The 27,906-nt window shown below is 44.7% G+C and overlaps 1 protein-coding gene across 1 annotated transcript; it reads left to right on the forward strand.

Annotated features, from left to right (window-relative positions):
- Positions 1 to 5,869: 5,869 nt before the first annotated feature.
- Positions 5,870 to 27,407, forward strand: LOC311112973 (dedicator of cytokinesis protein 11-like; the record flags this gene model as incomplete). Its single annotated transcript, XM_084156101.1, has 12 exons — positions 5,870 to 5,875; positions 6,130 to 6,270; positions 7,004 to 7,093; positions 7,142 to 7,252; positions 18,478 to 18,600; positions 18,829 to 18,911; positions 19,421 to 19,541; positions 19,702 to 19,778; positions 20,153 to 20,220; positions 20,975 to 21,096; positions 27,065 to 27,154; positions 27,315 to 27,407. The coding sequence occupies 7 exons, from the start codon at positions 5,870 to 5,872 to the stop codon at positions 19,530 to 19,532; spliced, it is 666 nt and encodes a 221-aa protein (XP_084012227.1). The 3' UTR covers positions 19,533 to 19,541; positions 19,702 to 19,778; positions 20,153 to 20,220; positions 20,975 to 21,096; positions 27,065 to 27,154; positions 27,315 to 27,407.
- Between the last annotated feature and the right edge of the window lie 499 nt (positions 27,408 to 27,906).

Raw genomic sequence — 27,906 nt, forward strand, 5'->3', positions numbered from 1 at the left:
GCCTGAGACCTGGAACTCCAGGTGTGGGGTGCGTGCAGGGACCACCAGGTTAGAGAGGCAGCAGCCACGCGGTGTGAGGCGTTTGTGTAGCCTGTGCAGAGAGGAGAGAACAGGGATAGGCAGAGGCATAGTTGACAGGCTGTAGCAAATGGCTACAATAATGCAGAGGAGATCGGAATGAAATGAACTAAACATCTGGGAGAGGAGAGAGCAGGGCCTTCCTCACCAAAACTTCCACCTCAGAAACTATAATTGTTTCACTGAACCACCCGAACAAAAACTCTCCCAACTTCCACCTTTAGAAATCAGAATTGTTGTGAACCACAGCGGTTCAATGTTTCAAGGAATAGACTCAACCCACTTTATTCAGCTAGCTAACTATGACACCATAGCTAACTAGCATGCTAGCATCCAATAACACACAGTTTAGCACCAACACTTGGTCACAACAAACCACCAATAGTGTGTTAACACACTAAACAGATAATTCGTGTCCGTGTCTAGTTCCTTTCATAACGCAGCAATAATTAAACGTTGGCTAGCTAGCACAAATAAATTGTATTTAGCTGCCACAGTACAGCACACAATGGCTACTGTGTTGACTCTGTTCGAAAAACGGCTAGCTAGCTAGCTTCGTGCTACACCCGGCACCGCCGAAAACAATGCTAACCTACAATAACTACCCACAACAGCCTACGATGCCTAACTATGACACCATAGCTAACTAGCATGCTAGCATCCAATAACACACAGTTTAGCACCAATACTTGGTTACAACAAACTACCAATAGTGTGTTAACACACTAAACAGATAATTCGTGTCCGTGTCTAGTTCCTTTCATAACGCAGCAATAATTAAACGTTGGCTAGCTAGCACAAGTATATTGTATTTAGCTACTACAGTACAGTTAGCTGGTCGTGTTGGCTAGCTAGCAATGGCTACTGTGTTGACTTTGTTTGAAAAACGGCTAGCTAGCTAGCTTCGTGCTACACCCGGCACCGCCGAAAACAATGCTAACCTACAATAACTACCCACAACAGCCCACAATGCCTAACTATGACGCCATAGCTAACTAGCATGCTAGCATCCAATAACACACAGTTTAGCACCAATACTTGGTTACAACAAACTACCAATAGTGTGTTAACACACTAAACAGAATTTGTGTCCGTGTCTAGTTCCTTTCATAACACAGCAAAAATTAAACGTTGGCTAGCTAGCACAAATATATTGTATTTAGCTACTGCAGTACAGTTAGCTGGTCGTGTTGGCTAGCTAGCAATGGCTACTGTGTTGACTTTGTTTGAAAAAACGGCTAGCTAGCTAGCTTCGTGCTGCGGGCCTAACTACAATACCTAACTACAATCTAAATACATAATTAAGCCTTACTCGACAAAGCCCAAGCTATGTATAACGCCAAACTTACCCGACGCCAGCTAACATTTGTCTTCTGCAATCAGTAGGTGTAATTAAGTACAGTAGCTACTAACTACCTAACGTTGATGGCTCAGATAATGAGGTTAGAAAAACGGCTGAATGGTAGGTAGCTAGCTGGCTTAATTACAGGTACTCTTAAGCGTGAAATAACATTGGAAACAACTCTCCACCGTTGCTAAACGTTACCAGTAGCTACCCGCTAGCTAGCTAGCCTCGTACTTCGCCGGACTCCGCCGTAAACAATACTTACCTACAATAATTACCTACGGAAACCTACAATAACTACCTAAATAACTACCTAAATAAACTACCTACAATACCTAACTACAACTACCTACCTACGATCTAAATACATGGTTTAAGCTTTACTCAACACCATATAAGAAGCCAAGCTTACCTCCTGCTAGAGAAAACACAACCTCTCCCGACCACAGCCACTGCTCACTGGTATTCAGCAGTCATAAAAGTGTTCCTTATTTACTTTGAAGAAGTGCATTCGGAAAGTATTCAGACCCTTTCACTTTTTCGACATTTTGTTACAACCTTATTCTAAAATTGATTAAATAGTTTTTTTCTCTCATCAATCTACACACAATACCCCATAATGACAAAGCAAAAACACGTTTTATAGATTTTTGCAAATTAATTAAAAATAAAAACTGAAATATCACATTAAAAAGGTTTGCAATTGAAGGAAAATAAATGGCTGCCAACCATGGCCCTCTGATGGAGGTCGCAGAGAGCACAGAGCAAGGTTAGCACTGAAACCAAAAGTAGTGCACCATACAGGGAAACAGGCTGCCGTTTGGATACAGCCCCAGTACTAAAGAGAGACTTACAGTTAGTGAGTGCATACATTTTCATACTGGCCCCCTGTGGGAATCGAACCCACAACCATGGCGTTGCAAGCGCCATGCTCTACCAACTGAGCTATACTGGGCATATGACCCAAAGCATACTTCCAAAGTTGTGGCAAAATGGCTTAAGGACAACAAAGTCAAGGTATTGGAGTGGCCATCACAAAGCCCTGACCTCAATCCTATAGAAAATTTGTAGACAGAACTGAAAAAGCGTGTGCGAGCAAGGAGGCCTACAAACCTGACTCAGTTACACCAGCTCTGTCAAGAGGAATGGGCCATAATTCACCCAACTTATTGTGGGAAGCTTGTGGAAGGCTACCCGAAATAATTTATGGACATTTTTGTAGGGGTTGATAATTTTTTTGTTAGGTTAAATCAAGTCTGGAATTTCAAAGTGGAAAGCCTTTTAAAACTCAAATACGACACAAGTTACATTTTTTAGCAACAAAAGAGTGATCAAATTAAGATCATACGTCTGTAGATTGACCATTTGCTTAGAGGCACACCATGTACTCTAGGCTTTGTGTAGACAGACAAGACACATCTAGATATATTGTCTTGCCTGTCCTAGACACTAGACTTCCTTTCTTCCTGCCAGCAATGAAAGGAAGTCTGTGATAATCAAATAGATCATTCTATGCTAATATAATGAATAGGTCATCTTTGGTCTCTAAAGAGGCAAAGATGGCAGCAGGACACTCAGAATCAGGCTTGTAACGCAACAATAGTTTCTGAGAAAGAGATATCCCTAAAAAACACACTATTTTTAATGCTGGAACACAGTGCTGGAACAACACTGGAAGAATACTGGCTCAGGAAATCTACAGGATGTATAACTCATGGAAGGAATTCTGTTGGTTTTGTGTTTCAACATCCCAGTAAAAGGGGATTCCTTTGGGATGGGAAAAACACCACTGTGGCCACATGAACAAGTCTGTTTTAAGCTCCTCCCCTCAACTCTCGCAACCCTGGTGAAAGTTAGGTCAGGATCCCTCTCCCCCACCTCTGCCATGCTTCAGGTACTGATTATTTTTTTTGAACTGCATTCCAGTCGCCGGGCAGAAAAGAATGGATGCTTGTTAAATTTTTTCGTCCTAAAAAATCAGAGATTTCTGAGTGTTGGCACTGTGTGGTACAGTAGACTGGAGAGGCTGCCAGGAAGCTTTCCATTGGTTAAAAGCATTTAGGAGCTAGTGACTATATTTAGAGTGCCCTAAGATACGTCGTAACGGCTTTGAGCTAAGGATGCAGGAGCGCTACAGCCACTTCCTGGCTGCGGACAGCGAGGCGGAGATGGAGGAGTGGGTGATCACCCTGAAACAGGCGCTGCAGAGCAGCACCGAGGGAGGAGACAGCCTAGACTGTGCCCTGGGTGAGGAGGGAGGGGACTAGACTGGACACACACACATACTTATAGTACACACACACTCACAGACACACATACACACAGTGTATGTGGTACTCTCCTACTCCTACATACCTGCATTACAAACATACATCTTATTTAGCTACTCCACTCCAGTCATTATTCTCATAGCAAAGTTGCACCTGTCTTTCAACACAGTAATCTCTAGGAGATTCAAATCCCTCCCACTGACCTGTAAACACACTGAAAATCCTTAACAGTCAATTACAGGATGATACACAACAGTTGGTACAACAAGGCAGCACTGTATTGCTTGCTTTCTGCAGTCAGTTGATCTGACTCATTTAGTTCCCCTTTCACAATTCTTTGGAATTGTTTGTTGACATAGAAGGATGTTATTGTGAACTATTGAACTCTGCGTATTATAGCAGTTACAATAGTGGAGGAACGCCAACATTATGATGCAGCTTTGTGTGTGGAAGTGCATTGGGGGAATTTCACAGTTGGGGGAATTTATTTTCCAAAAAGGAAATTGTCCTTTTGAAAACAATATGTTCTCATATGCCCCTGATATGCAGAGAGATTTGGAAGGCTTGTACAGCAGAAAGCTGTGGGAGTCAGCCTGGCTGGTCTTCAGTTTCCCCTGCAACACACTGAAGGGTGTTAGACAGACAGCAGAGTTAGTAAGAAAAGCTGCATTTAAAAAGAAATGCCTTCCCTCCCTCAGCTCATTAGGACATCACTCGACTTGGAACATAGTCTATTCCTCCAAGGTATTTGTGCAGTTGTGGGATAGCCAAGTACATAACTCTAGGAATATCAGATATCACATTTCCTAATAATTGCTCCCACAGTTGATTTCTTCAAACCAAGCTGCTTACCTATTGCAGATTCAGTCTTCCCAGCCTGGTGCAGGTCTACAATTTTGTTTCTGGTGTCCTTTGACAGCTCTTTGGTCTTGGCCATAGTGGCGTTTGGAGTGTGACTGTTTGAGGTTGTGGACAGGTGTCTTTTATACTGATAACAGGTTCAAACAGGTGCCATTAATACAGGTAACGAGTGGAGGACAGAGGAGCCCCTTAAAGAAGAAGTTACAGGTCTGTGAGAGCCAGAAATCTTGCTTGTTTGTAGGTGACCAAATACTTATTTTCCACCATAATTTGCAAATAAATTCATTAAAAATCCTACAATGTGATTTTCTGGGTTTTTTTTCCTCATTTTGTCTGTCATAGTTGACGTGTACCTATGATGAAAATTACAGGCTTCTCTCATCTTTTTAAGTGGGAGAACTTGCACAATTGGTGGCTGACTAAATACTTTTTTCCCCACTGTATGTATAAAAAGTAATATAAGCAGTAATGATTATTGATAAGACGTGTACTAGATAATACACTCTCTAGTCAGGTAGAGAAACTCAGTACCTCAGTTATAGGCTATATTATGCCTAGTCATTTATGTGACGCTCACTGAGCTTTGATACCATTACACTATCAGAGAACCACAGTTTACACCCTCCTTTATCTGTAGCAGGTCCCTAATGTAGGCTACATCCTGGAAGCCTGGACATAACAACAGTACAGTATCTTTATCCCATAGAGACCTCACTGCTTTAATGTATCTATAAACCCAGAGCAGCACATGGAGAACAAAGAGGGCTGTCTCTCTGTGTGAGGAGGCTTTTAACTGGCTCCTCTGAGATGTCCCAGCTCTCCTTTTCATAGAAGACCTGGTTAACTCTACCGTCTGTCTGGGGCTGGGTGGTGTGGGAGGAAGAGAGGAGAGTGAAGGAGAGAGGGATCTAGGACAAGAGAGAGGGATGGTGGTGTTCTCTGCGGTGCTCAGCTGTGACCTGAGGCTGTTCTTTGTCTGTTTTTCTTTCTTTCTTTCTTTGTTTGTTTGTTTGTTTGTTTCTTTCTTTGTTTGTTTGTTTCTTTCTTTCTTTCTTTCTTTCTTTCTTTCTTTCTTTCTTTCTTTCTTCTTTTCTTTCTTCTTTCTTTTTTCTGTCTGTCTGTCTCTCTGAAGTACGCTAGGGAAGCGGACCAGCTCAATAAACTGAACAGGAATGAAGGGAGACTAAAGCTGTTCTCTCTGGACCCTGAAACACAGGTTAGGACTGTCTGTTTTACTCTATTCATTTCCAATATGATTGTTAATGTTGTCTGAGTCTATTAAAGCAGGCCTATAGTATGATGAGTATAGATGAGTATGCCTGTAGATGAATAATATGCCATGTCCCAGGGCCCTGCTGGCTTCACTGGCATCAAGTGAACGTCTCAATTAGAGAATGTCTGTGTACGCACATTGGATGTGTTTCCATGGCGATGGATGCCAGAAGCTAACCACCATCTTTCTTCCCGACCTCCCTCTCCTCCCTCCTAGCTCCTTCCCTTCCACATCCTCCTGTCCTCTCTCTTTCCTCCTCCCTCTCCACTCCTTTCCACTTCTTCCTCCTCTCTCCCCTCCAGAGGTTGGACTTCTCGGGTATAGAGCCTGACGTGAAGTCGTTTGAGGAGCGTTTCGGCCGGCGCATCGCCATCAGCTGCCATGACCTCACCTTCAGCCTGCAGGGCTGTGTCAACGAGAGGGGGGACGGGGTCCTCACCAATGTAAGGTCACATCGACACACACCCTTCTGCTGCAGCGTAGGTCACATCTACACCTCAAAACTCAGTCGGAGAGTGGGAAATTGTGTGCTACATGAATTATGCATAACAGAGAACAACAGATACACAATTAACATCAGGCTTTTCGTTTTTCATGTTGTATGTTCATCTTATGTTGATATCATTATTTGATCTTTTTAAGTATAAACAAGAATTTCAAGGACTTGTGTTTTTTCTCCTAAAATAGTACATACGTTAATGTAAATACGTCAACGTAGTATCTGCCCAAATTACTATACAGAGACCGAAGTCATGATCCACATTCACATTTCCTGATGAATGTAGTTAGTTAGCATTCTGCTATGAGTGTGAGATGAATGCAGAGCCTCTTTGGCATCAGCCAGCAGTATAGAAAGCACACTAGTGAGTCCTCCCTCTCTCCCTCCTTCAGATTGGATTATTGTAGACATAAAAGACAGTGATGAATAACTTCTAGAGCATTTATAGAGGCTGGGGAGGGGAGTTAGGGATGTTGGCTGACCGACATTTGCGTGGTTAGGGGATAGTTCTACTCCCCTCCTCCTCCTCATACTTAGATAGGCTTAATGGTTCCTGGAAGGAAAGGCCATCATTCAATATGCTTATGTGGATACACACACAATCTATCTTTGTTTTTACCTCGTAAACACACACGCACACTCACACACTCCCTCTCCCATCTATCTCTGTTATCCAGGTGGAGCCGTTCTTCATCAGCCTGGCTCTGTTTGATGTGTCTAAGAGCTGTAAGATCTCCTCTGACTTCCATGTGGACCTCAACCCCCCCGTGTACGAGAGATGCTGACCGACACCTCTCCTCCTCCCTACATCAGAGGGAGGAGGAGGAGGAGGAGGTGGAGGAGGAGTGAACGGTGATGTAGGGAAAGGGAATGGTCTGCCCATTCTACAGAGGGTGTCTGAGTCTCTGCTGCGTTTCCCTACTCAGGTAGGACCATAGTGACCTTACCTGCCCGATACCCTGTGTGTTGGCTTGTATTGTGTTGTGTTGACGTTTGTTTACACACACACACACACACACACACACACACACACACACACACACACACACACGAGTAAGCTAAATCATGCTTGTGTTTCTGTAGGAAATATGGTGGCATCACAGAATCCCAAGATTAGAAATGAAGTCTGCCTCTCCCTTATTATTATTATTTGATATGATTGCATTAAGCTGAAATCCTTAATTAGTGAAACTGCCATGACCGTTTGGGATATTACAACAACAAAGAAGTTACTGCAAACAACAAACACTTTTTTTTCCCTCTGACGTCATTACAGGCTTCATAGAGCAACAGAATATGTACTACAATTAGTTTTCACCACGCTGCTGGAGGCTCCTCTCCTCCGTTTCTCCTCCCTTTCAACAACAAGACAAAAATAATAACTGTAACTTAGATGCAGGGAGTCAGGAAGCAGGTGCAGTTAGTGAGTTTAATAGTAATGAACATGGAGCGATACAAAACAAGAGCCGTGTCTGACATAGAAACATAAACAATACTACCTGATGACTGATAACAAAAGAGTGCTATATAAAGGGTAAGTAATCAAGGGAGTAAAGTCCAGGTGTGCATAATGATGGTTGTCAGGTGTGCATAAAGATGGGTTGCTAGGACCGGTGCTTTTAGATTTCAACTTTTAGATTATCAGTTGTTGAGACAGGGATGACTAAAGATGGCTTGAGTTTTGTTTGTAACTTTTTTCTGATGACCCACATTAACCAGGCGCTAGACTTTAGTGCAGGGATGGGCAAGAGGCTCCCATTTTGAAGACCCTCTGATAAATGTCCACAAAAGTATAATACATTTTTTTGGGGGGGGCGGGGGGGGGGGGGAACTCAGTCGGGGTCTCAACTTACTGTTGCGAGGTAGAATAATAGAATACACAAGGTGCAATTTCGAAATTTGGTTGTGCATCAATAGTTTTTCTCTTGTTATGTCAGTCACTGATAGTCACTCAATTTGCGCATGTCAGAAAAACACATTTAGATTGGTAAGTTAGTCTAGTGGCCAGCTATCTAAACCTGTAGTAATCAAGGTCGATTTAGAGCTCGGGGGGCCCCTATTGATTTTGTTTTTGTCAGTCTCACTCAGATGTCATGTTAAAAAGTGCAAAATGAGTAGAATTGCATGAAATTCACACTAAAACTGCTGACTGAAGACGGGACGGCCAGGCATTTGGGCATTTGAGTCCATTTCTGCGCGATTAAACTTTCTTGGTCTTTGCTGAAACAAGGGAGAGGCTAATCGAGTGGATTTGGTTCAGTCAGTTCAGTTCAGTCAGTCATCTTAATGAACCTTCCCAGCTAGCTAGTTTAAAACTTGTGGCTTGAAACTTCAGTGAGAAAAAGTTGGGACTTGCGAGTGTTCAGAATCATTCTGTTTTTTCTGAATAAAATATAACATTAGATGTTAATGCCGTAGTTGTACTTTTTTCGATAAAAATCACTACAATAAATGTGCTTGAGCTGTCACCCTGGCCTGGTATTGGCTACACTGTCTAGCGTAGGCCTACTTCCCTCTCCTTACTGCGGGAGCGAACAGCGAAGGACACTGTGTTCCCTGTTGTTGTGTTGTCGGCTTGCAGCCAAACTCTACCCATTGAGCAGTGTAGACTGTATCACGGTGACATCCAGATGGTTACTACCAATATTACAAGTTATATATCATCTAGGCTTCTATCCTACTCAAAATAAAATCAAGTGGGATGGAACAAATTGGCGATGGTGACCAAATCCAGATGGTGACCAATTCTCCCTCACCTCTCGACATAAACACCACTTTCTTTTACACGTTTTTAACTAGCGCCATGCTGCTGTTGTTGCCAGCTAGTCAGCATGTCCTAGCAGGAAGGGCTTATCAGGACGACTGACTGAAATAAATCCATTCGTCTTCACACTTGATTCTCAGCTGTGCGACATACAGTAGTATGTCATCCATTTTGGCACCAGGCGTGTCCGTATAGCCTCTCTCCTGAAACAAGCAAGGTGTCATAGCAAACAAGTCTTCGGTTGCCTAGGCAACACCCCTGTCCCTGCAGCAGCAGCACCCATATAAATAGAATGAATAGAACAGACTTGGAATCTCTAACCCTAACTATTTGACTGGTAAACGCATGGGTAGACTCGCAATGGCTGCCTGGTATTGTGATACCAGTTGAAGAATGGTGCTGGAGTGAATAGCGTTTGTTTTACAGGCTACTGACCAATTGTGCTATTTTGTGAGTATTTTTGTGCTGATCTTAACTTTTTTTGTGCAGAAATGTTTCCGCCATCGTTTTCTATGACCGAAAAGAGCTTCTGGACATCAGAACAGCAATCAATAACCTCGATTTGGATTTCTACGTCAATGAGTCGACAGCGAAGGACTTACTGCTCATCCCGGACCAAGCTCATATGGAGAAGGAAAGGGTGGTGTTATAGAGGCCGGCGTGCGGGATACCTGACGAGACTAAGTCGGCGAGTGGAAAGACCGCCTCTACCCTCTGTTCTATTGGCAAACGTGGAATCACTGGAGAATAAGCTGGACAAGCTTTGTTTGAGACTATCCTATCAATGGGACATTAAGGACTGTAATATACTATGCTTCTCGGAGTCATGGCTGAACAAGGACATGGATAATATACAGTTAGCTGGGTTTTCTGTGCATCGGCAGGACAGAACGGTAGCATCCGGTAAGCTCCGGGGGGAGGGGTGTGTCTCTTTGTTAACAACAGCTGGTGCGCAATCTCTAATATTAAGGAAGTCTCGAGGTTCTGCTCGCCTGAGTTAGAATACCCCATGATAAGTTGTAGACCATGCTATTTGTTTATATTTTTCATAGCTGTCTATTGGCCGCAACAAACCGATGCTGGTACTAAGACCGCTCTTAACGAGCTGTCTGGGGCCATGCGAAAACAAGAAAATGCTCATCCATCGGCGGCACTCCTAGTGGCCGGGGATTTTAAAGCAGAAAAACTGAAATCCGTTTTACCTCATTTCTACCTGTGCAACTAGAGAGAGAAAAAAAAACTCTAGATCACCTTTGCTTCACACACAGAAATGCATACAAAGCTCTACCTCACCCTCCATTTGGAAAATCTTACCATAACTCTATCCTCCTGATGCCTGCTTACAAGCAAAAACTCAAACAGGAAGTACCAGTGATGCGCTCAATACGGAAGTGGTCTGATGAAGCGGATGCTAAGCTACAGGACTGTTTCGCTGGCACAGATTGGAATATGTTCCGGGATTCATCTGATAGCATTGAGTAGTTTACCATATCAGTCACCGGCTTCATAAATAACTGCATCGACGACGTTGTCCCGACAGTGACCGTACATACAGTGGGGAAAAAAAGTATTTAGTCAGCCACCAATTGTGCAAGTTCTCCCACTTAAAAAGATGAGAGAGGCCTGTAATTTTCATCATAGGTACACGTCAACTATGACAGACAAAATTAGAAGAAAAAAAATCCAGAAAATCACATTGTAGGATTTTTTATGAATGTATTTGTAAATTATGGTGGAAAATAAGTATTTGGTCAATAACAAAAGTTTCTCAATACTTTGTTATATACCCTTTGTTGGCAATGACACAGGTCAAACGTTTTCTGTAAGTCTTCACAAGGTTTTCACACACTGTTGCTGGTATTTTGGCCCATTCCTCCATGCAGATCTCCTCTAGAGCAGTGATGTTTTGGGGCTGTCGCTGGGCAACACAGACTTTCAACTCCCTCCAAATATTTTCTATGGGGTTGAGATCTGGAGACTGGCTAGGCCACTCCAGGACCTTGAAATGCTTCTTACGAAGCCATTCCTTCGTTGCCCAGGCAGTGTGTTTGGGATCATTGTCATGCTGAAAGACCCAGCCACGTTTCATCTTCAATGCCCTTGCTGATGGAAGGAGGTTTTCATTCAAAATCTCACGATACATGGCCCCATTCATTCTTTCCTTTACACAGATCAGTTGTCCTGGTCCCTTAGCAGAAAAACAGCCCCAAAGCATGATGTTTCCACCCCCATGCTTCACAGTAGGTATGGTGTTCTTTGGATGCAACTCAGCATTCTTTGTCCTCCAAACACGACGAGTTGAGTTTTTACCAAAAAGTTCTATTTTGGTTTCATCTGACCATATGACATTCTCCCAATCCTCTTCTGGATCATCCAAAAGCACTCTAGCAAACTTCAGACGGGCCTGGACATGTACTGGCTTAAGCAGGGGGACACGTCTGGCACTGCAGGATTTGAGTCCCTGACGGCGTAGTGTGTTACTGATGGTAGGCTTTGTTACTTTGGTCTCAGCTCTCTGCAGGTCATTCACTAGGTCCCCCTGCGTGGTTCTGGGATTTTTGCTCACCGTTCTTGTGATAATTTTGACCCCACGGGGTGAGATCTTGCGTGGAGCCCCAGATCGAGGGAGATTATCAGTGGTCTTGTATGTCTTCCATTTCCTAATAATTGCTCCCACAGTTGATTTCTTCAAACCAAGCTGCTTACCTATTGCAGATTCAGTCTTCCCAGCCTGGTGCAGGTCTACAATGTTGTTTCTGGTGTCCTTTGACAGCTCTTTGGTCTTGGCCATAGTGGAGTTTGGAGTGTGACTGTTTGAGGTTGTGGACAGGTGTCTTTTATACTGATAACAAGTTCAAACAGGTGCCATTAATACAGGTAACGAGTGGACGACAGAGGAGCCTCTTAAAGAAGAAGTAACAGGTCTGTGAGAGCCAGAAATCTTGCTTGTTTGTAGGTGACCAAATACTTATTTTCCACCATAATTTGCAAATAAATTCATTAAAAATCCTACAATGTGATTTTCTGGATTTTTTTTCCTCAATTTGTCTGTCATAGTTGACGTGTACCTATGATGAAAATTACAGGCCTCTCTCATCTTTTTAAGTGGGAGAACTTGCACAATTGGTGGCTGACTAAATACTTTTTTTCTCCACTGTACATATCCCAACCAGAAGCCATGGATTACATGCAACATCCACACTGACCTAAAGGCTAGAGCTGCCGCTTTCAAGGAGCGGGAAACTAATCCAGACGCTTATAAGAAATCCTGCTACGCCCTCCGACGAACCATCAAACAGGCAAAGCGTCAATACAGGACTAAGACCGAATCCTACTACACTGACTCTGACGCTCGTCAGATGTGGCAGGGCTAGCAAACTATCACGGATTACAAAGGGAAACCCGGCCGTGAGCTGCCCAGTGACGTGAGCCTACCAGACGAGCTAAATGCCTTCTATGCTCGCATTGAGGCAAGCAACACTGAACCATGCGTAAGAGCACCAGCTGTTCCAGGTGACTGTATGATCCCGCTCTACATAGCCGATATGAGTAGGACCTTTAAACAGGTTAAGAAACAGACAGATTACCAGGATGCATACTCAGATCATGCTCTAACCAGCTGGCAAGTATCTTCACTGACATTTTCAACCTCTCCCTGACCCAGTCTGTAATACCTACATGCTTCAAGCAGACCACCATAGTCCCTGTGCCCAAGAACGCCAAGGTAACCTGTCGAAGTGACTTCCGCCCCGTAGCACTCACATCTGTAGGGCCTCCTGTAGCTCAGTTGGTAGAGCATGGCGCTTGCAACGCCAGGGTTGTGGGTTCGTTTCCCAAGGGGGGCCAGTATGAAAAATTTATGCACACACTAACTGTAAGTCGCTCTGGATAAGAGCGTCTGCTAAATGACTAAAATGTAAAATGTAAAAATGTAGCCATGAAATGCTTTGAAAGGCTGGTTATGGCTGACATCATCCCAGACACCCTGGACCCACTACAATTCGCATACCGGCCCAAACAGATCCACAGATGATGCAATCTCGATTGCACTCGACACTGCCCTTTCCCACCTGGACAAATAGAATACCTACGTGAGAATGTTGTTCATTGACTACAGCTCAGCGTTCAACACCATATTACTCTCAAAGCTCTTGACTAAGCTAACGACCTTGGGACTGATCACCTCCCTCTGCTACTGGATCTAGGACTTCCTGACCGGCCACGCTGACCCTCAACAAGGGGTCCCCTCAGGGGTGTGTGCTTAGTCCCCTCCTGTACTTCCGGTTCACCCACGATTGTGTGGCCAAGCACGACTCCAACACCATCATTAAGATCCTTGGTGTCCACATCACTAAGGACCTGTCATGGTCCAAACACACAAACACAGTCATGAAGAGGGCACGACAACACCTCTTCCCCCTCAGGAGGCTGAAAAGATTTGGCATGGGCACTCAAATCCTAAAAACGTTTTACACCATTGAGAGCATCTTGACTGTCTGCATCACTGCTTGGTATGTCAATTGCTCGGCATCTGACCACAAGGTGCTACAGAGGGTGTTGCGTATGGCCCAGTACATCACTGGGTTCGAGCTCCCTACCATCCAGGACCTCTTTACCAGGCGGTGTCAAAGGAAGGCCCTCAAAATTGTCAGACTCCAGCCACACAAGTCATAGTCTATTCTCTCTGCTACCGCACGGCAAGCGGTACCGGAACGCAAAGTCTGGGACCAAAAGGCTCCTGAACAGCTTCTACCACCAAGCCTTAAGACTGCTAAATAGTTAACCAAATACCTACCTGGACTATCTGCATTGACCCTTTTTTGACTCATCACATACTGTATGCTGCTTCTACTGTTTATTATCTGTCACTTTATTCCTAGTTATATCTACATATCTACCTCAACTATCTCGTTCCTCTGCACATCGACTCAGTACTGGTACCCCATACAAGTTATCATTACTCATTGTGTATTTATTATTACTTTTACTATTACGTGTTTTACTCATTGTGTATTTATTAGTACTTTTACTATTACGTGTTTTACTCATTGTGTATTTACTATTACGTGTTTTACTCATGGTGTATTTACTATTACGTGTTTTACTCATTGTGTATTTACTACTTCTGCGATCACTTTTCTATTATCTCTATAATCTTTCTCTCTGCATTGTTGTGAAGGGCCCGTAAGTAAGCATTTCACTGATAGTCAACACCTGTTGTTTATGAAGCATGTGACGAATTTAACGGTAGCTAGCAAACTTCCGTACATCGCAGTGTTCCGTACACTTGACCGTATTTTAGCACCCCAAAAATGTAATACTTCCAGGTCAACTGAAATATGAATACCATTGTAAAGCACAATTTCTCCCCTTTCCAGCAAAATCAATGACGAGACCTTCATGCTGCCCGTCTGCAGGATTGAAGAAGGCAATGGAGCTCCGCCGGGTCTTTTTAAAAATGGCGGAGGGTGAAGCGAAGGCTACTGAGTGATAGTGAAAGGGGGAGATATGTTGTGTGGGGAAACAGCATTTTTCTTCACAACTAAACTGCGGCTGTCACTGTGTTTTGAGAGTCATGATGGCTCACAGTGATGACGCAAAAAATTAACTATTGATGAACTCACAAGTAATTAACTTTACACTCAAATCAATTCAAGGGGCTTTATTGGCATGGGAAACATGTTTACATTGCCAAAGCAAGTGAAATAGGTAATAAACAAAAGTGAAATAAACAATAACAAATTAAAATTACACTCATTCACAAAAGTTCCAAAATAATAAATACATTTAAAATGTCATTATGTCTATATAGAGTGTTGTAACGATGTGCAAATAGTTAAAGTACAAAAGGGAAAATAAATAAACATAAATATGGGTTGTATTTACAATGGTGTTTGTTCTTCACTGGTTGCCCTTTTCTTGTGGCAACAGGTCACAAATATTGCTGCTGTGATGGCACACTGTGGTATTTCACCCAATAGATATGGGAGTTTAACAAATGTGGGTTTGTTTTCAAATTCTTTGTGGGTCTGTGTAATCTGAGGGAAATATGTGTCTCTAATATGGTCATACAGGTTGGGAAGTGTAGCTCAGTTTCCACCTCATTTTGTGGGCAGTGTGCACATAGCCTGTCTTCTCTTGAGAGCCAGGTCTGCCTACGGCGGCCTTTTTCAATAGCAAGGCTATGCTCACTGAGTCTGTACATAGTCAGAGCTTTCCTTAAGTTTGGGTCAGTCACAGTGGTCAGGTATTCTGCCACTGTACTCTCTGTTTAGGGCCAAATAGCGTTCTAGTTTGCTCTGTTTTTTTGTTAGTTCTTTCCAATGTTTCAAGTAATTATCTTTTTGTTTTCTCATGATTTGGTTGGGTCTAATTGTGTTGCAGTCCTGGGGCTCTGTGGGGTCTGTTTGTGTATGTGAACAGAGCCCCAGGACCAGCTTCCTTAGGGGACTCTTCTCCAGGTTCATTTCTCTGTAGGTGATGACTTTGTTATGGTAGGATTGGGAATCGCTTCCTTTTAGGTGGTTGTAGAATTTAACGGCTCTTTTCTGGATTTTGATAATTAGTGGGTATCGGCCTAATTCTGCTTTGCATGCATTATTTTGTGTTTTACGTTGTACACAGAGGATATTTTTGCTGAATTCTGCATGCAGGCTCAATTTGGTGTTTTTCCCATTTTGTGAATTCTTGGTTGGTGAGTGGACCCCAGACCTCACAACCATAAAGGGCAATGGGTTCTATAACGTATTCAAGTATTTTTAGCCAGATCATAATTGGTATGTCGAATTTTATGTTCCTTTTGATGGCATAGAAGGCCCTTCTTGCCTTGTCTCTCAGATCGTTCACAGCTTTGTGGAAGTTACCTGTGGCGCTGATGTTTAGGCCGAGGTATGTATAGTTTTTTGTGTGCTCTAGGGCAACGGTGTCTAGATGGAATTTGTGGAAGAATGGAAAATAACTGTGCATAACATCTAGACCCAGAAACAGAATGAAGAACAGAGCATCAAACAGAATAGAAACAATCAAGACGTTGGTCATTCTCACTCTCATTGGTCAAACAATGCATGTTGATGACACAAAAAACGGAACTTGATTAAGCTCTTGCCCAGTGTGTGTGTTCGTGTGTGTGGACCTAGCAAAGTCTAGCAGAACACAGAGAAATAGATAATAGCCTACTTCTACGATTACTGTCTGATTATAGACAAAGAGGCCAGCAGATCACAATGTAATTGAGGTGCTGTTTGGGTGTAGTCCAAGGACAGCCTCCCCTCAGCCCTGAATTCCCTCTACTGCCTCAGTCAGTTGCAGCAGCACAATGGTAGTCAAGGTGTGCTACTGGTATTGGTACTGATAATGGCAGGCTCCCCTTAGTCAGGTCCCTTATTAATCTCCCATCTATCTGGTACTGGCCATGCCGTACTATCATTAGCTAGGCCATGCCGTACTATCATTAGCTAGGCCATGCCGTACTATCATTAGCTAGGCCATGCCGTACTATCATTAGCTAGGCCATGCCGTACTATCATTAGCTAGGCCATGCCGTACTATCATTAGCTAGGCCATGCTGTACTATCATTAGCTAGGCCATGCCGTACTATCATTAGCTAGGCCATGCTGTACTGTCATTAGCTAGGCCATGCCGTACTATCATTAGCTAGGCCATGCTGTACTATCATTAGCTAGGCCATGCCGTACTATCATTAGCTAGGCCATGCCGTACTATCATTAGCTAGGCCATGCCGTACTATCATTAGCTAGGCCACGCCGTACTGTCATTAGCTAGGCCATGCTGTACTATCATTAGCTAGGCCACGTCATACAGTCATTAGCTAGGCCACACCGTACTATCATTAGCTAGGCCACGCCGTACTATCATTAGCTAGGCCACGCCGTACTATCATTAGCTAGGCCACGTCGTACAGTCATTAGCTAGGCCACACCGTACTATCATTAGCTAGGCCATGCTGTACTATCATTAGCTAGGCCATGCCGTACTATCATTAGCTAGGCCATGTCGTACTATCATTAGCTAGGCCACGTCGTACAGTCATTAGCTAGGCCATGCCGTACTATCATTAGCTAGGCCATGCCGTACTATCATTAGCTAGGCCATGCCGTACTATCATTAGCTAGGCCACGCCGTACTGTCATTAGCTAGGCCACGCTGTACTATCATTAGCTAGGCCACGTCGTACAGTCATTAGCTAGGCCACACCGTACTGTCATTAGCTAGGCCACGCCGTACTGTCATTAGCTAGGCCACGCCGTACTATCATTAGCTAGGCCACGCCGTACTATCATTAGCTAGGCCACACCGTACTGTCATTAGCTAGGCCATGTCGTACAGTCATTAGCTAGCCCACGCCGTACTATCATTAGCTAGGCCACGCCGTACTATCATTAGCTAGGCCACGCCGTACTATCATTAGCTAGGCCACACCGTACTGTCATTAGCTAGGCCATGTCGTACAGTCATTAGCTAGCCCACGCCGTACTATCATTAGCTAGGCCACGCCGTACTATCATTAGCTAGGCCACGCCGTACTATCATTAGCTAGGCCACGCCGTACTATCATTAGCTAGGCCACACCGTACTGTCATTAGCTAGGCCATGTCGTACAGTCATTAGCTAGGCCACGCCGTACTATCATTAGCTAGCCCACGCCGTACTATCATTAGCTAGGCCACGCCGTACTATCATTAGCTAGGCCACGCCGTACTATCATTAGCTAGGCCATGTCGTACAGTCATTAGCTAGGCCACGCCGTACTATCATTAGCTAGGCCACGCCGTACTATCATTAGCTAGGCCACTGCTAGAGCAACTTAATGGAACTCATTATGTCATAGCTGATGTATATTTAAAGTGTTCCAAATGTCCCATTCATGTCTTGAGAACTCCACTCTTACTGTGCTGCCACTCCCAGGAATATAATGTTTTTACACGTGTGTGTGTGTGTGTGTGTGTGTGTGTGTGTGTGTGTGTGTGTGTGTGTGTGTGTGTGCGTGCACGTGACATTGTGAGAGCCACGGTTGGCTTCATCTCACTGACCCAAAAATAGTTTGAGCTCCGTTTGTGTTTCCTGTATAACTTCAACCACGAACGACAGACAGCCGGCCACTTCCCTGCCCCAGGCCCTGTACAGGAGACAGTGGATAAACACTCACTCTTAATATGACTAGGAACTACTCTACATATAACAGATGTCACATTCTCAAACAGTAAAAAGAATACTGTTTAAATGCTCCTGAAGTTTAAAAGCAACGTTTTCCACCACTAAGGTCTGCATCATGTTTAACAGTCTTATCCTCCTCCCTCCATCTTTCTTCTCCTCCAGGGTGTATTAGATAAACCGTCTTAAACCCTCATCCCTCTCCTCTCCTCCAGGGTATCTTCTCAGTGACCAACCTCCATGCTGATATTTTCCTGGTGGCCAAAGTGGAGAATGTCCTACAGAACAGTATTACACACTGTGCTGAGCCCTACATTAAGACCTCAGACATCAACAAGGTGTGTGTGTGTGTGTGTGTGTGTGTGTGTGTGTGCATCAACAAGGTCCTTGCCTTCGCCCCCCTGTTTTTTCTTTATCTTCTATAAAAAGTGTTAAAAGATTTAGTAGGGCCTGTGTATTTTGTTATGGAGTCGAGAGCTACTTTAAAAGTGAGTTTTTAAATTGAATTGCCTGTGTTATTACCTATGCATCGGAGTCATTCTACATGTGTCTGTTTTCCCCTCCAGACAGCCCAGAAGGTTCTGAAGGCTGCCAAGCAGACGTGTCAGCGCCTGGGCCAGTATAGGATGCCCTTCGCCTGGGCTGCCAAGTAAGACACAGCTTTTATACACCTATAACTCACACACACTACAAACTCACCTGGGGTCTCATACAGCAGATTAATAGAATGTACACACTACACTCTCAATGTGCTCTCCTACACTACATGAAATGTATCCAATATAATAAGAAGTGAAACAAGCCACTCACTATTTGGGAAGTCATTTTTACTTTTCAGAGACAGTGTGATGATGATTTATTTGTAAATCTTAGGTGTTGATCTTAGGTGTTCCTGTACGGTGCACATCATCTTCACACATGAGTAAATATGAGTGTGTTCTACACAGTGGAGGCTGCTGAGGGGAGGACGGCTCATAATAATGGCTGGAACGGAGCTAATGGCATGGCATCAAACCACGTGTTTGATGTATTTGATACCATTCCACTCTGTTCCGCTTCAGCCATTACCACGAGCCCGTCCTCCCCAATTAAGGTGCCACCAACCTCCTGTGGTTCTACACAGTAAACATGATCCTGTCTGTCTCTGTTGTTCTCCAGGCAGGTGTTTAAAGATGCCCAGGGCAGTCTGGGTATGGACGGGAAGTTCTCTCCTCTCTATCGCCAGGACAACAGCAAGATCTCCACCGATGACCTCATCAATGCTGGCTGACATCAGGAAGTGAGTCATCAATAAGACGTGATGGTTGTGACTGTAGACTATATGTGGTTTGGCGTGCTGGCTGTGCTATATGGCAGTCGGTATCCTAGTGTCTGTTTGCACTGCAGGCGTACTCTTGTTTTGTAGTGTTATGACTGTTTTATGCACGTTCCCCCTTTAGGCCAGAGAAGAGCAAGGTACAGACTATCCCTGGACAACTAAATGTCACCATCGAGTGTATGCCTCCAGACTTCTCAAGTGGGTAGTTTTATTCAGATATGGACACCATCCATATTCAAGCATTTGCCTTAGTGTTGTTTTAGCCTGCCATTTACATTAGATTGAATGATGAGTGTTAGTGGTTAAATTAATTAGTTGATCATGGTTGATGATGTCGAGTTATATTGAGTAGTTGCACTAACGAACACTTTACTCTTGCCCCTCTTATGTATGCATTTCTAAAGAGAGGGAAAGAGAGATGGTTTTAGTCATCAGTGTGGAAATAGCAACAACAAACTGACTTGCAAGCATTGAGTGCAGTGGGTTATTGGGTTTACAGCTCACATTATCACTAATTGGCATCCTTCCTGGATGAGTTATTGTATTGACTGAAGTGTCTTTTATCCTTCCAGGCAAGAAGCGTAGCGGTGTGTGTGTGCATTTCAGAGACTCGGACGAAGAAGGCGTGGCCCCTCTAAAGGTGAGTGTTTTGGAGAGTGTGAGGTTGTGAAAATAACTGGGAATCCCTAGGAAAGAAGTCAAACTGTTGACAAACGCAAACTCAAACTACAGTGGAGTGGCAGAGTGGCCGCCAAAAAAATAGAGGAGAGATAAAAACTCTTGCATAAGCCAGTTATTACAGCTGGCAAGGAGAGATAATGAGAGCTGCCTCTCTTGCTTTCTCTCTCTCTCTCTCTCTCTCTCGTTCTCTCTCTCGCTATGTCTCTCTTCCTCTCATTGAGAAACATACACACGTTGAATATTTGTGGGTGGAAACCTCCATCAAACAGCTAAATAATTGTTTTTTTCCACTCACACTCACTGTTCAATGCACTCAAACAGGCTCCTACAGACACAGTGAGAGAGATTATTTATCACACAGGCTGACTAGGAACAAAGTCTTTTCTCAGGCAGAATAAAGTGTTTACAAACAGCAGGGTCGGGGCCAGCACCACAACACACCTCTCCAGGGAGATGGAATCAGCACACAGTGGAAACCAGCTAGAAACCACAGTTCCTAGTTAGAATTTACAGTACCTTACTGTAGACCGAAGTTCTGCCTGTTTTAGTTGAGAAGAGAGAGGGAGTCAAGTCCCTGGGTAAGACTAGGAGCAGTGTGTGTGTCTGTGTGTGTTTGTTTGAGGGTGTGCGTATGTTTGTGTGTTTTTCTGGGTGGATGCGTGTATCTACCATCTACCTCCATTACCTTACCTGTCCATCTCTCTCTGTAACAGTGGGCTACTCCTGGGTCACTCTGTTGAAGGACGGCAGGATGCAGTCTATAGAGATACAACTGCCTGTGTCTACCACCCTGCCCCCTGGATACCTGTATGACAAGACCCAGGACACAAAGAAGGTACATCCCTCTGTACACTGGAGAGAACCTGGGGTCAGGGAAGTGCTTTCCCCTGCTTGTGTGCTAGTGACAAATGACTGAGATGACACTGATTAAAAGATTTGGAGAAAGAGTCTTTGACAAACTGGTACGGGGACCTCGGTTCGGTCCGCACTGTGAGCCCAAATGAAAACATAATAAAATATATTTACAAAATAAAAACACTAGGCCTATAGGCTATGCCTACGATGCGTTGTAGGCTTATGCCTCTTCAGTAAATCTGAGCTGAAAAAACATTTCAGGCTATTAATTAATCTGTAATCTTAATTGATGCATTTCAAACTGTCCTTTTGTGAAGCGCAGCCGGGAACTAGTTCTGTACGATGGTGAGTTGTGGGGTCGATAAACCAGAATTGGAGGATCCTCCATCGTTGTTTAAATCTCAAATTTTGAAACATTTTGGCTTCCCAGTAGATTACTACGGCAATAGACAGAGAGTTGTGGATAAAACGTTAACGTGCTCAACGAGAATAGCCTATGCAGCTGCCAACACCTCTAATACAGTTGAAGTCGGAAGTTTACATACACTTAGGTTGGAGTCATTAAAACTCGTTTTTCAACCACTCCACAAATGTCTTGTTAACAAACTATAGTTTTGGCAAGTCGGTTAGGACATCTACTTTGTGCATGACACAAGTAATTTTTCCAACAATTGTTTACAGACAGATTATTTCACTTATAATTCACTGTATCACAATTCCAGTGGGTCAGAAGTTTACATATAGCAAGTTGACTGTGCCTTTAAACAGCTTGGAAAATTCCAGGAAATGATGTAATGGCTTTAGAAGCTTCTGATAGGCTAAATGACATCATTTGAGTCAATTGGAGGTGTACCTATGGATGTATTCCAAGGCCTACCTTCAAACTCAGTTCCTCTTTGCTTGACATCATGGAAAAATCAAAAGAAATCAGCCAAGACCTCAGAAAAACAATTGTAGACCTCCACCTATCTGGTTCATCCTTGGGAGCAATTTCCAAACGCCTGAATGTACCACGTTCATCTGTACAAACAATAGTACGCAAGTATAAACACCATGGGACCACGCAGCCGTCATACCGCTCAGGAAGGAGACGTGTTCTGTCTCCTAGAGATTAACGTACTTTGGTGCGAAAAGTGCAAATCAATCCCAGAACAACAGCAAATGACCTTGTGAAGATGCTGGAGGAAACAGGTACAAAAGTATATATATCCACAGTAAAACGAGTCCTATATTGACATAACCTGAAAGGCCGCTCAGGAATGAAGAAGCCACTGCTCCAAAACCGCCATAAAAAAAAGACAGACTACGGTTTGCAACTGCAACATCTCAAGACATCAGTCAGGAAGTTAAAGCTTGGTCGCAAATAGCTCTTCCAAATGGACAATGACCCCAAGCATACTTCCAAAGTTGTGGCAAAATGGCTTAAGGACAACAAAGTCAAGGTATTGGAGTGGCCATCACAAAGCCCTGACCTCAATCCTATAGAACATTTGTTAGCTGAACTGAAAAGCATGTGCGAGTAAGGAGGCCTACAAACCTGACTCATTAACACCAGCTCTGTCAGGAGGAATGGGCCAAAATTCACCCAACTTTTTGTGGGAAGCTTGTGGAAGGCTACCCAAAAACGTTTGACCCAAGTTAAACAATTTAATGGCAATGCTACCAAATACTAATTGAGTGTATGTAAACTTCTGACCCACTGGGAATGTGATGAAAGAAATAAAAGCTGAAAGAAATCATTCTCTGTACTATTATTCTGACATTTCACATTCTTTGTCACGTTCGTTGATGAACGGGTCAGACCAAGGCGCAGCAAGATATGCATACATGTTTATTATACCGAATAAACACAACGACGACTAAACAACAAACTAAACGAAACGTGAAGTCCAAGGTACACAAACAACATACCTCACACGGAACAAGATCCCACAACCCACTAGTGCCAATAGGCTGCCTAAGTATGGTCCCCAATCAGAGACAACGAGCGACAGCTGCCTCTGATTGGGAACCACACCAGCCAACATAGATCTAGACATACTAGATCTAAACATAGAAAATACAACATAGAAAATACCAACAAGGAATATACACACCCTGACTCAACATATAAGCGTCCTCTGAGTCAGGGCGTGACAGTACCCCCCCCCCCAAAGGTGCGGACTCCGACCGCACAACATACACATAACAGGGTAGGTGCCGGGTGGGCATTCCGCCTCGGAGGCGGATCCGGCTCAGGGCATGACGATCTCTCACTCTTCGCCTCCCTGTTGCGCCCCTGGTCTGGTCTAGACCTCGGCGCGTTGCTTCCCCTCTCCTTCCTCCCACTATACTCCAAGCCCTGTCTGGACCCTGGTGTGGGAGACCCCAAACCTGGAGAGGGGCTGACGTCTGGGTCTGGACTGGAGCCGCTGACCGGAGCTGGACCGGGCACCGGTGGAGCGGACTGCTCAGGCTCCGGACTGGAGCCGCTGACTGGAGCTGGACTGGGCACCGGTGGAGTGGACTGCTCTGGCTCCGGAGTGGAGCCGCTGACCGGATCTGGAATCGACCCCGGTGGAGCGGACTGCTCTGGCTCCGGAGTGGAGCCGCTGACCGGAGCTGGATCAGGCACCGGTGGAGCGGACTGCTCTGGCTCCGGAGTGGAGCCGCTGACCGGATCTGGACTGGACCCCGGTGGAGCGGACTGCTCTGGCTCCGGAGTAGAGCAGCTGACCGGTGCCGAACCAGGCACCGGTGGAACAGGCACGGGCCGTGCCGGACTGGACACACGCACCACTGGCTTGGTGCGAGGGACAGGAACAGGCCGGACCGGGCTGGCGACACGCACCACTGGCTTGGTGCGAGGGACAGGAACAGGCCGGGCCGGGCTGGCGACGCGCACCACTGGCTTGGTGCGAGGGGCAGGAACAGGCCGGACTGGGCTGGCAACGCGCACCACTGGCTTGGTGCAAGGGGCAGGAACAGGCCGGACCGGGCTGGCGACGCGCACCACTGGCTTGGTGCGAGGGGCAGGAACAGGCCGGGCCGGGCTGGCGACGCGCACCACTGGCCTGGTGCGGGGAGCAGGAACAGGCCGGGCCGGGCTGGCGACGCGCACCACTGGCTTGGTGCGAGGGACAGGAACAGGCCGGGCCGGGCTGGCGACGTGCACCACTGGCTTGGTGCGAGGAGCAGGAACGGGTCGGGCCGTACTGGGAACACGCACCACTGGCTTAGTGCGGGGAGCAGGAACGGGCCGGACCGAACTGGCGACACGCACCACTTCCTTGGTGCGAGGAGCGGAACTGGGTTCCTTTATTAACCCCCGCTCCTTCTGCTGCCAAACCAGCTCCTCTCGCCGTGCCTCTACACTTTCCTTCTCCCTTTTAGCCTCCTGTAGTCTCGTCATCCACCCCGTGTGCCCCCCAAAATTGTTTTATTGGGGTTGCCTCTCGGGTCTCCGTCGTCGGCACGGTTGGCGCCGTTTCACCTCTCCTGCCTGGGCATCTACCTTCGCCCATGGCCCTTTCCCCGCAAATATCTCCTCCCATGACCACCATTTGCCCACCTGTGACATGGCTATTCGCTCTTCCTGGGCACGCTGCTTGGTCCTCGTTCGGTGGGATCTTCTGTCACGTTCGTTGATGAACGGGTCAGACCAAGGCGCAGCGTGAAATGCATACATGTTTATTATACCGAATAAACACAACGACAAAACAACAAACTAAACGAAACATGAAGTCCAAGGTACACAAACAACATACCTCACACGGAACAAGATCCCACAACCCACTAGTGCCAATAGGCTGCCTAAGTATGGTCCCCAATCAGAGACAACGAGCGACAGCTGCCTCTGATTGGGAACCACACCGGCCAACATAGATCTAGACATACTAGATCTAAACATAGAAAATACAACATAGAAAATACCAACAAGGAATATACACACCCTGACTCAACATATAAGCGTCCTCTGAGTCAGGGCGTGACATTCTTAAAATAAAGTGGTGGTCCTAACTGACCTAAGACAGGGAATTTTTACTAGGATTACATGTCAGGAATTGTGAAAAACTGAGTTTAAATGTATTTGGCTAAGGTGTATGTAAACTTCCGACTTCAACTGTATGCTGACACATTTACGCCGAGATCACCCCAGTATAACAGAGCAAAACGGAATTGCAAAGAAACAACAACACAACATCGTCTCCCCTCTGCATTCAGGCAGCCCTTGGCAGCTGATTCTGACCAGCCCAAATAAATTACAAGAGCGATAGGTAGGCTATTTTGTTTATGTTTTTTACAGTCTTTGGTTTATAGCCGCAGATATGCGCCCCTTCTCGGTGGTTGAGAATATGGGGTTTCAGCACTTCGTGAAAGTGCTGGAGACACGTTAAGAACCTCCCTCTTTCACCCATTACAGGAACCAGGTAGTACCCACTCGATATAAGCAAACCAATGCCAACGTTTTCAATGAATTGGCCAATGCACCATTGGGTGCTTACTTAAAGACCCAGTGCAGTGAAAAACGTGATTTTCCTGTGTTTTATATATATTTCCACACTATGAGGTTGGAATAATACTAAGAAATGTTGAAATGCCCATTTAGTGTAAGAGCTGTTTGAAAAGACTGCCTGACATTTTTGAGTTTTGGCCTGCCTGGTGACATCACCAGGCGGTACATTAGTTAATAGACCAATAAGAAAGTGAGTTCCAAACCTCTCTGCCAATAACAGCTAGTTTTAAATTTTTCCCACTCAGGATACATTTTCTGCTTGAGAAATTGCTCTTTGCTAAGAAGCTATTATTTTTTTTTATTTTTTTTTATTATTGAAAACAATCACAGTAAGGTACTTAATTGTTACCCAGAAATGATTTGATATTGAGATAAAAACGGCTGCATTGGACCTTTAACAGTGACAGCCCATCACATCACCCCTGAGTGGGAGATGAGTACCGAGCTATAGACATGCCCCCTTTATGAGAGTCACAAGTGTGCATCTGGCACTGAAGGAGGCCAGATGTGGGAAGTAGGAATTTACCACATACGACTGGGAAAAATCCACTTGAACGGCTCTCAAATGGGTAAGTGGGAAAACGTGTCTATTGCCGCGTTCAAAACAACTGGGAACTCGGAAATCTACAACTTCCGACTTTAGTGTATTCAAGACAACTGGGAACTCTGGAAAAAACAAGCTCTGACTGGGAAAAATCTTTTTGAACGGTCATCCAACTCGGAAGTCCATCTTTCTAGAGCACCGCACCCACTTTCCCACATGGTGACCTCTGACCTCACCTACTAAGGAAATGGCCTCTATAACAGCATTTTCGGCAGTTAAATGCAACAACGAAACATGATTCATAAAGAGCAATCTATTAATGTGGTTTTTGAACTCTATTTTTGTTTATAAGCATGATAGCTGTACTTTTAGTTTATGGTTGACACAGCTTGTTGGCCATTAGCCAATCTGCGTTTCTCAACAAGTTGAAATTACATGAATGCATCCAACTGGTATTTACGACTTCACAACTACTAAATTCCCACCTCCCACATGATTACAAACGCAGCATCAGAATGGAAACTTGAGAAGCCCAATATAACAATCCGGTCACAACAGACAATGCCAGGAACATTGTGAATGGCATTTATTTTTTTCCGCTGTACCGAAACAAAACAAAACCGTGGCCACAAAACCACAATATGTACCGAACCGTGGGTTTGGTGAACCGTTACACCCCTACAAACTATGAGTTATTGAAAAAAGCAGAATACTAAAAAAATTATCCTTACAGTCAGCGCCAGATATAAAATGGGTAGAAAACGGCAAGCCACTGTTCAAAGTGAAGACCAATGTAGCTTCAACAATATACCCTCAAGCATGTCTTCTACCTTCCAACATTAAAACAACTTGTTAAAGCTGTTGTAACAAACACCATAAGACATCTGTGTTCTGTATTTCCCTGTCTAGGATCTGCACCTCCACAGCTTCTTCCAGCACTACCAGCTGATAAGGTCCTCCTCAGAGGGCAACCCAGCAGAACTCATCAAGTCTCTAAAGGTGAGAGACACTTCTGTTGTGAAGTCTCATATACGCTGTCACTTTGTATTGCCGTCTGACTTTTTCAACCCTCTCTCATTTGGGATCATGTTCAACATACCATGAAAAGTTATATTGTAAAGGTTGTGTATTAATGCCTACCTCTGTGTTGTGTCCCCAGTATGTGTTTGTGACCAACAACCAAGTGTCTGGGAACTCTGGGACCACTCATGAGGTTCTGGCCACCGCCATCACAGCCGTCCTCAAACAGACAGCCGATTTCAACACCAGCAACAAGCTGCTGAAGGTGTGTGAGTGTGTCTGTGTGTGTTTATTTGGATCCCCATTAGCTTTTGCAGAAACAGCAGCGTGGGCACACTTTTACTTGTCACGTTCAAGCTAAAAATGTAAATTCCCATACTGACCAGTAGGTGTCACTACAGCACAGACAACTGAACCAGCCACTAGTTCCTTGAAAGGGAAAGTGGATTCCCTAAATGTTGTGTCACCACTAAGCATGTTTTGACCACCCACAAATGTTTTCGAAACAATTACTTTTGTGCAGTTTTCTATTATCAGTATACCCAGGATTCTTGCACACGAAGCCCATATTATAGAGCCCATATTATAGAGCCCATTGGTGTTTTTGACTTTCGTCAGACTATTGATATGATCTCTCTTAGTAAGTGCGCGTACCAAATGGCACCGTATTCCCTTTATAGTGCACTACTTTTGACCAGGGCTCTGGCCAAAAGTAGTACACTATATAAGTA

The sequence above is a fragment of the Coregonus lavaretus genome, assembly GCF_964263955.1.
Source record: "Coregonus lavaretus genome assembly, chromosome: 39".
Lineage (NCBI taxonomy): Eukaryota > Metazoa > Chordata > Actinopteri > Salmoniformes > Salmonidae > Coregonus > Coregonus lavaretus.